At 31.7% G+C, this 9,206-nt stretch overlaps 1 protein-coding gene across 1 annotated transcript; it reads left to right on the forward strand.

Moving 5' to 3' along the window:
* The first annotated feature begins 354 nt into the window (after positions 1-354).
* LOC127080918 (zingipain-2) lies at positions 355-3,133 on the forward strand. Its single transcript, XM_051021210.1, has 4 exons — positions 355-943; positions 1,018-1,247; positions 1,346-1,486; positions 2,732-3,133. The coding sequence occupies exons 1-4, from the start codon at positions 403-405 to the stop codon at positions 2,954-2,956; spliced, it is 1,137 nt and encodes a 378-aa protein (XP_050877167.1). The 5' UTR covers positions 355-402; the 3' UTR covers positions 2,957-3,133.
* Positions 3,134-9,206: the final 6,073 nt, after the last annotated feature.

Consider the following 9,206-nt stretch of genomic DNA (forward strand, 5'->3'; position numbering starts at 1 on the left):
TCACAAAATATTGATCTTTTTCATATGTAATAACGTTGCAATGACCATCACCATCACGTAATTGTGGTGGTGAATTGCAATTTGAAAATTCCTTAATAATTCTAAAAAATATTAATCTTTATCGTTGTTTATTATTATTATTATTATTATTATTATTATTATTATTATTATTATTATTATTATTATTATTATTATTATTATTATTATTATTAAACTAAAATGGAAAGAGGTGATCTTAGGCTCTTTCTAATGTTCATATTACACAAATACATTGACTTTGTGATACCAAAAAATATAATCTATGAAGTAGAAGTTGACATCTCAACTTATATTCTATAAATATGTGGAACTGACTTTTAAAGAATACACAAAGTTATATCTTCAACTTACTTCTAACAAAAAATGAAGATTTCCTACACCTCAAACCGATTCCTCATGTTCATCATCTTCACTGCATGCTTATGTTTATACTTTGCTATTCAAAAGAAAAATCCTGATGAAAATGAAGATATCTTAATTATACCTTCCAAATTTGAGATCCCAACGAGTAAGTACACCACCATATCGGGTCTTAAACTTGATAAGCTTCCTAACCAAGATGATGTTATAGAATTATTTCAAGTATGGAAGAAAGAAAATGGACGAGTCTACAGTGATCCAGAAGAGATGGCAAGGAAATTTGAAACTTTTGTTACAAATTTGAAGTATATAGTAGAGAGTAATGCAAAGAGAGACTCACCTCATAGCGCTCGTCTTGGTCTGAACAACTTTGCTGATTGGAGCTCCACGGAGTACAGAGAAACATACATGACCTTAAACATTGACGCCATGGATATTGTGAACGAGGATGATGTTGAGGACGTAACATGTAGTGATCCACCTTCAACCTTGGACTGGAGGTCGAGGGGAGCTGTCACTCCTGTTAAGAATCAAGGCCTTTGTGGTAAGTTTGTTGTGTTTGCACGACATTTTTGTTTTTATAATTCATATCACATAATAATATTTCCTTTTCCTTAGGTGCTTGTTGGGCATTCGCAACGGTAGGCGCCATTGAAGGAATAGTTGCAATAAAGACTAACAATCTTACCAGGCTTTCAGAGCAAGAGCTTCTAGATTGTGAACCAGTTGGAAGTTGTTTACAAGGAAGTGTGAACAGAGCATTCATTTGGATAAAAGAAAACAAAGGAATTGCATCAGAAGATGATTATCCTTATACGTTTAAAAAGGATGTTTGCAGAAAGACCACGGTTCTTAATTTCTATCAAATTTATTATTATATAGTTTCTATTATCACACATTAAAAACTATTAAGATTTCATGTCTTTTTTTTCTTCATGAAATGTAGATTCAAAACAGTGCAAATAGTGGTATTGATTCACATCATCTGGTGGAGAGATCAGAGAGGGGACTACTGTGTGCAGTTGCTAAGCAGCCTATTAGTGTTAGTATTTATGCAGAATCACCCAGTTATCAACTTTATGAAGATGTAAGTCCTTATTTAATGTAGAGTTCTTAACTTATTATTTTTGTTTAACTTCTTGACACTAAAAATTGACAACTTATTTTTTGTGTACAAATATTTTAACAAAACAAATAAAAAAATTAAAAAAATTTTTAACAGTAATATAAAATTGTATCATTAAACAAGTTTTACACACCAATAATCAAAATTGTTTGGAAAGATAGATAGACAGAGAGAGGGGTTAAAATTATAAATGTCACTATTAACCGGATTGTATTTATGATGAGTTAAATATGATGTAGGTGTAGGATTTTCATGTTAAAGTAACTTTTTTTGCTTAAACACATTTAACACCTAGCTATATGATCATGGTTTTAGAAAAAGTGTTAATTACCGCAAAATGGTCGTGACAAAATAATATCGAAATGTGTTGATATCATTTTTATTTTGAGTACAAAATCACAGTCGAAAAACCATTATGATCGCGGCAAACGCCGTTACAAACGTGAAATATTGTTATGGCCATTAAACACCGTTACCGAACTATAATGGAAGGAAAATTTTCAAAATCAAAATATATAAGTATGATTTTAAATTGTAGTCGGCATCCGCAGTTACGGCTGCAATACTGTTTATCCGATAGCCTTTGCAATTACATTGATCCGCAATTGTTGTGTGATTTAAAATCACTTTTGCAACTTGCATTAGAAACCGCATCACACATTTTTGTTAGGTTCGTTCTATCTTCTCACCAAAAATCAAAACTTTAGAACTCTTAATCTCAAATTTTATCTGATGTAATGAAACATGTTAACTTTAACGGTCTCTCAACAGTGTATTTCAAGCATCATCTTATCAAGATTCTTATTGTAACAACTGCAATGGCCGCACACATAATCGTGAATGCAATTTAAAATCATATATATTAGTATAAATCATTGAAAATATTTAATAGAAATATTGAGATTAATTCACACTGTGACGACCGTAATCAACAAAGCAAACTAATGCTGAAATTGAGAAAAAAATCTTTACATGATCGCGACCGTTATTTAATACTTTGTATTTGACTTTAAGATCAGAAAGTAGTAATTTTATCTTAATGTTGTTTTTACGGTGAGATAAAATTTGATTGATTAGTGGATGAATGGAGTATAGTTTTATACTCAGTAAAAAATTTATGTCATTTCTAAAATAAATCACTTAATTCAAATAGTTTTTAAAGTATTCTTACATTTGTGAATGAAGAACATATTTACTCATTGACAGGGAGTATTTAAAGGTGAAGATTGCCCGTTGGATTCTAAAAATGTAACTCACTCCATGGTAATAGTGGGTTATAATTCGGTAAACAATGAAGATTATTGGATTGTGAAGAATTCACAAGGGACAGGATGGGGAATGGAGGGGTATATGTGGATCAAAAGGAACACCACTAAAATGTATGGAGTGTGTGCAATCAATGCATATGCTTTTAATCCAGTCAAACAATAAAAGTCTAAATTTGAAGAATAAGTTAAAACAAGATTTACGGTTTTGTGAGTCTAGAGTTTGTTGCGTGGTTATTGTTGATGTTGTTCTGAACATGTCAATACTCTTGTTAATGGTTTTTATTCTTAATGTATCATAGCCGTCATGATAATAAAATAGTTGGTATATATTTATTAGTAACCTATTGCTCCTGTACGGTGAGTTAGAGCATTTAAACTTTCTTTGTTCTCGAAAAGAAAATATTTGTGTCTAGGTTGTTTTTGTTGCGCTGCAAAATAATACCTGAGTGCGAATAAGTTGGAAAGTAATGAAATCCCCATCAAAATTTATTTTAAAAGGAAAAACTTTGATAAAATTCTATAGAACAAAACTATAGTTATTATAACGAAATTTAAATTCGGAAGTCGATTATGTATACGAAAAGTGATATCACTCTATGATGGTTATTTTAAATAAATGTTATGTCTAATTAATTTTGTGTAAAGAATAGTGTTAATCCTAATTTAATTGATTTTTTTTAATTATTACGACACATTTATAAGAAAGCGAAATTTTTATTTTATTAACGTGTTTAACAAGATTTTACTCTTACTTCTACATATCTACCAGTGTGATAGAGAATTCAAAGTTACGTAATTTTATAAAAAAAGTCTTGTGCATTGGTTGATTTTAAATAAAAGTGTTGATTGCGGTAAGGCAAAAAGAAAGTTATTCGTTGGTTGGAATCACTTTTATGAGAAAAACTAGTATTCAAACTAACAAGCAGTGCAACTTATCTTCACATATATGAGGATAAAAGGAGGCATATCTAGTAAATCTGTTTATAACCCAATCTTGTTATAAAAAAGTTGAGATTTAAAACAATCAAGTTGTACAACTTGTGTCTTGAAACTCAACTATTAAAATAGATATACATCTATTTATATTTAACATGCTTTTTATTCTTTACACTTTGGTGATTATTAACGTACTAAAAGACAAGACTTAGGAAAACTAAGTTGTTTTGGAGAAAGAAAACGGGAGTTAGAACAAACTAAGTCGTATGACTTGTGTCTGAGCCCTCGAAGATAAAATGAAGTACATCTGATGAATTCATTTTTTAATCCAAGTTTTGTTCATGAGATTCAAAACAATCAAGTTGTGCAACTTATATCTAGAACTATCGATGATTAAAATATATGTACATCTTCTTAATTGATTTTTATACGCTGTGACTTTTAAGGCGAGACTTAGAACATCCAAGTTGCATTTGAGAAGGAAGACATGCATTTGAAAAGTAAGATATATAACTTTATCTGAACACTCAAGGAAAAAGAGGACGAACGTCCAATTAATCCTTTTATTTTATAAAAAAAATGAGATTCAAAATAGTTAAGATATACAATTTGAGTCTTGAAAACTCGACGATTAAGATTGACCTACGTCTATTTAACCGCATTTTTTTTGTATTTTTATTTTTTTAAAGAAAACAAATTGTTTTATGAATTTGGTTGATTTTATTTACTTTTATTTACTTGTTTGAAAAATTGTCAAAAAATTTTAATTTGTAAGCTTTCGCTTTGTGATACTTTAATCATGTTAGAGGAATATAGATAGTTAGAATAATGGTTGTCAAACTTTAGTTATCTAATTAATAAAGAGTTGATAATAAAGAGTTGAAAATGTTAGTTGCTATGAAAAGAAAATATTTGTGTCTAGGTTGTTTTTGTTACGGTGCAAAATAATACCTGAGTGCGAATACGCTTGAAAGTAATGAAATCCCCACCAAAATTTATTTTAAAATGAAAAACTTTGATAAAACTCCATAGAACAAAACTATAGTCATTGTAACCAAATTTAAATTCAAAAGTCTATTAAGTAAAGGAAAAGTGATAGCACTTTACGATGTTTGTTTTAAATAACTATTATCTCTAATTAATTTTGTGTAAAGAATAGTGTTAATCCTAATGAAATTGATTTTTCCTTATTATTATGACATATTTAAAAGAAAGCGAAGAATTTTTTTTATTAAAGTGTTTGATAAGATTTTACTCTTACTCCTACATATCTCCCAATATGATAGAGAATTCAAAGTTACGTAATTCTATGAAGAAAAATCTTGTGCGTTGGTTGATTTTAAATAAACATGTTTATTGCGCTAAGTCGAAAAGAAAGTTAAACGTTGGTTGGGATCACTTTTATGAGTAAGACAAGTATTCAAACTAACAAGCAGTACAACCCATCTTCTCATATTTGAGGATAAAATGATGCATATCTAGTTAATCTCTTTATAAACCAATCTTGTTATAAAAAATATGAGATTCAAAACGATCAAGTTGTACAATCTGTGTCTTGAAAACTCAATGATTAAATAGATGTACATCTATTTAACATGTTTTTTATTCTTTACTCTTTGGTGATTATTAACATATTAAAAGACAAGACTTATGAAAACTAAGTTGTTTTTGGGAAAGAAGACAGGAGTTAGAGCAAACAAGTCGTATGATTAGTTCAACTCCCGCACTTCCTTTCAATTTTGTTTTATCCCTTTAATTTTTAGTCTAATACCCCTTAGGATTTGTCCCACCCTTATTTTGGCTACATTACATTATGAATAACACCCTTTTGATCTTTATGTGCATGTATTTCAACTGTCGGTGCTAGATTATTTAATTTTACGGTAGTGTTAACTTTCATGATACACTTTCAATGTAAACAGATAACCTAAACACTTGAGAGTAAAGAGAATTTTGTATATCCTTTGAGGATCTTGTCACTTATGATGAATTATTTAGTAAATTATCCTCTTATTTGCTTTGATTATCACCAGAAGTTATTCGCTAACTCCATATTCCTTGAATATAATAAAAAAAATTCTTACCCTGATGTTAATATCGAAAATCTTTAAAATTGCATGTTCTATTTTTGTTTTTGTTTTTATTTTTATTTTGTTATAAATTTTGAAGTTAGAGTGTTTCTCGGAGTGCAAAAAATCAAGCGTGGGGGAATTTTATTAGTGTATTTTAATTCTTCATCTTTTATTTTTTGTTACGAAAATTCTAGAATTTTTCGCGTTAATTTTATTGCCTTTAGTGTGTTTTCAAAATTAAATCTAAATAAGATTTTATTTTATTTCCTTTACTTATTTTCAAAATAAGCCATAATTTGTCACCTTTTTACTATGCATATCAAAACCTGAGCTACGAGTATCCGAATTAGACATGTGAATATGCGTTTGAAAACTAAGAGAAAAATCTATAAGTTTCATGTTGATTTCAGAAGCCAATTCTGATCGAAGAAGATAAAAATAATCATTTTTGGTTCCAAACTTAATAAAAATAAATTAGTTAGTTTTGAATCAAACTTTTATTTTTTTGGGCCGGTGATCTTAGAGCGCAGTTTTAGTTATTACTTAAGTTAATTTATAGCATTAGGGAGAGGGAGAAAACTTTTATGGAATATAGAAGAGCACTAGAATTCCATAGTCGGCTAAACTACAAGGTTAATCTATTGTTTCATTATTTTATCAAGACTTTGAGGTTATTATATTGTCCAACTTTGTTCAATTCATTTCCAATCTTGTTTTGTATATCTTGCTTGCTTAATTCGAGTTTAATAAAATATGATTGATTAAATTTGATCGATGCATATTCCTTAATCTAATAGCTTTTTAACGTAGCTTATTCGTTAATTATGCTTTATCATTCACCATCATGCTTATATGCAGCAACTAGGAATATAATTCATATAGTATTGATAATGCTTATTTAATCAATAGTATAGTAAAATAGGAATAGAATCGGCTTAGAGAATATGTTATATAATAACTAGTGATAAGTCAAAAATTATAGAACCATTAGGATAATCTGTTAATCATAATCTTATCTAGATTTTCTTTACTTTAAATTAGTAGGAACCCTTGAAAAAACCCCATTCATTACTTTCGATTAAATTAACTCAGAGTGCTTGTGATATGAATCGAGTGTAACTTCTATATACCATCCCTTTAATAGCTCATTTTTAACTCATGTGAGAAAGTGGATTAGAGATCCTAAATACATCTCTCCCCCTCCCATCTACCAATGTCTCATATAGACTAAGTAGTCTGATTAAAGATCGAAAAAATTATAGGGAATATAAGATGAAGGGAAGAGTTCCCAACCCAAAGATACTCCCAAAACTAATAAGGTGAGCAGAACCAACTTTTAGAAAAAGACCATCCATAAACCATTCAAAAGGGTCATCAACTTTATCTCTTATAAGGGAAACCCATTTCCACCAAGACGAGGTTGAACGGAGACCACCAGCTCCCCCTCCCAGAATAGAAGTAGTAGGGGCGTCACCATATCTGGCCCTGAGAATGTCATGCCAGATACCTGAAGCCCCCGAAAGTAGGTGCTACCTCCACTTACCCAAGCGGCCCAAGTTGGCCAGCCGAAGGTCACAGTCACCAAATCCGCCTAACTTCTTAGGCTTATAAGCATCCACCCATTTGACCCAGGCTATCTTAGAATTCCCTTTCACATCTCCCTATAGAAACCTCCTCTGAATCTTCACTATCTTCTTTGAACCTTAATAGACATCTTCAAAAAATATAAGAAAAAGATAGGAATGACATTACGAATATAATGAAAGAGGATCACTCTCCTTCTCAGGGAGACATACATATGCTTCCATGAAAGGAACCTTCCATATGAAAGATTAACAAGAGGAACTCACGTTGATGCTAGATGGGGGTTGGATCCCACCGAGAGTCCAAGGTACTTGAAGGGGATATATTCCTTCTTGTAATGGAGAAACTCATAGGAAAGGTCTAAGAAAGCTTGGTCAACATTCAACCCAACGAGAGAACTTTTGGAAAAATTCACACGAAGGCCCGAGGCAAGCTCAAACAAAAAATAATAACCTTAATGGTTAAAAGATTCCCCATAGAGGCGTTAGCGGGCATAATTGTGTCATCCACATACTAAACATGGAGGATCACCAAGTCGAAAGACCCCACTCTAATACCTAATAAAAGCTAAAACTTTATTGCCTTAGTAACCATATCACTTATGCCTTCAGCTACCAAGAGGAAAAGGAAAAGTGCTAGGGGGTCTCCTAGATTCAACCCCCTTTGGATACTAATCTCTTGGGTCGGGCAACCATTAACCAAGACCATAAAATTTGAAGAAAACACACAAGCCCGAATCCAACTCCTCCATTTTTCATTAATCCCAAATATGGAGAGCATATAGTCAAGAAAGACCAACTGACAGAATCATAGGCTTTCTCAAAATCAACTTTAAAGATGAGATATGGTTTTCTACTCTTCTTAGCTAGACGCATAAGCTCATTCATAATAACCACCCAATTAACTAAGACTTAACCTTTAAGAAAGACTGACTCGTTGGAGGAGATGAGCTTATCCATAACACCATAAAGCCTAGACACCAAGACTTTGGTAAAGATCTTATAAAGAGATACAATTAAATAAATGGATCAAAAATTCCCTAACTGAGAATGGGAGTTAACCTTTGGAATCAAGGTAACAAAGAAAGAGGAGAAGCTTCATAGGGGAGTAGCAAACTGATGAAATAAGTAAAACATGACACTCATATCATCTATAAGAAGGGGCCAAAACTTCTTGAAGAAAGAGAAATTGAATCCATCGGGACTAGTACTCTTATTACCATCACAAACAACAACCCCTCGATCAATCTCAAATATCAGGAAAGGTGCAGTAATGTTAGCATCATCCTCTTCTAAGAGAGAACGAAAAGAAACCTCGTCTGATCTATGACGGTCATCATGGGTCTCTTTGAAGTGAATAGAAAAATGGTCAACCATAGCCTGGAGAATCTTAGAGACCCATTCAACCCAAACACCCCCTACCTAAAGAGCTACTATAGTATTCTTTTTGTTCCTACTCTTTACACATACATGGATAAAACATGTGTTGTGATCACCCTCCTTGATCCATTTCATTATAGATCTCTAGAAAAGTTGGGCATCTTTGAATCGAAGAAGGGACCAGAGATCCAAGAAAGCCTTCCTCCTCAAATCCAACTCCCCCACAGACATATCACCCTCTTCAACTCTCAAATCAAGAGTACTCCCAACCTCCCTAACACACATTATCTGTACGTCAAGAATTCCAAACACTAGATGGTTACAAGACTTCTGAGCCCCTTTAAGGACTTTGAGCTTTTATGTTAGAACAAAGTCTTTCCACCTATATGACAAAGAACTATACCAACTATCAAGGACCACCTCAGGTAACCGAGAGTGAGTA

This window comes from Lathyrus oleraceus, chromosome 1 (assembly GCF_024323335.1).
Source record: "Lathyrus oleraceus cultivar Zhongwan6 chromosome 1, CAAS_Psat_ZW6_1.0, whole genome shotgun sequence".
NCBI lineage: Eukaryota > Viridiplantae > Streptophyta > Magnoliopsida > Fabales > Fabaceae > Lathyrus > Lathyrus oleraceus.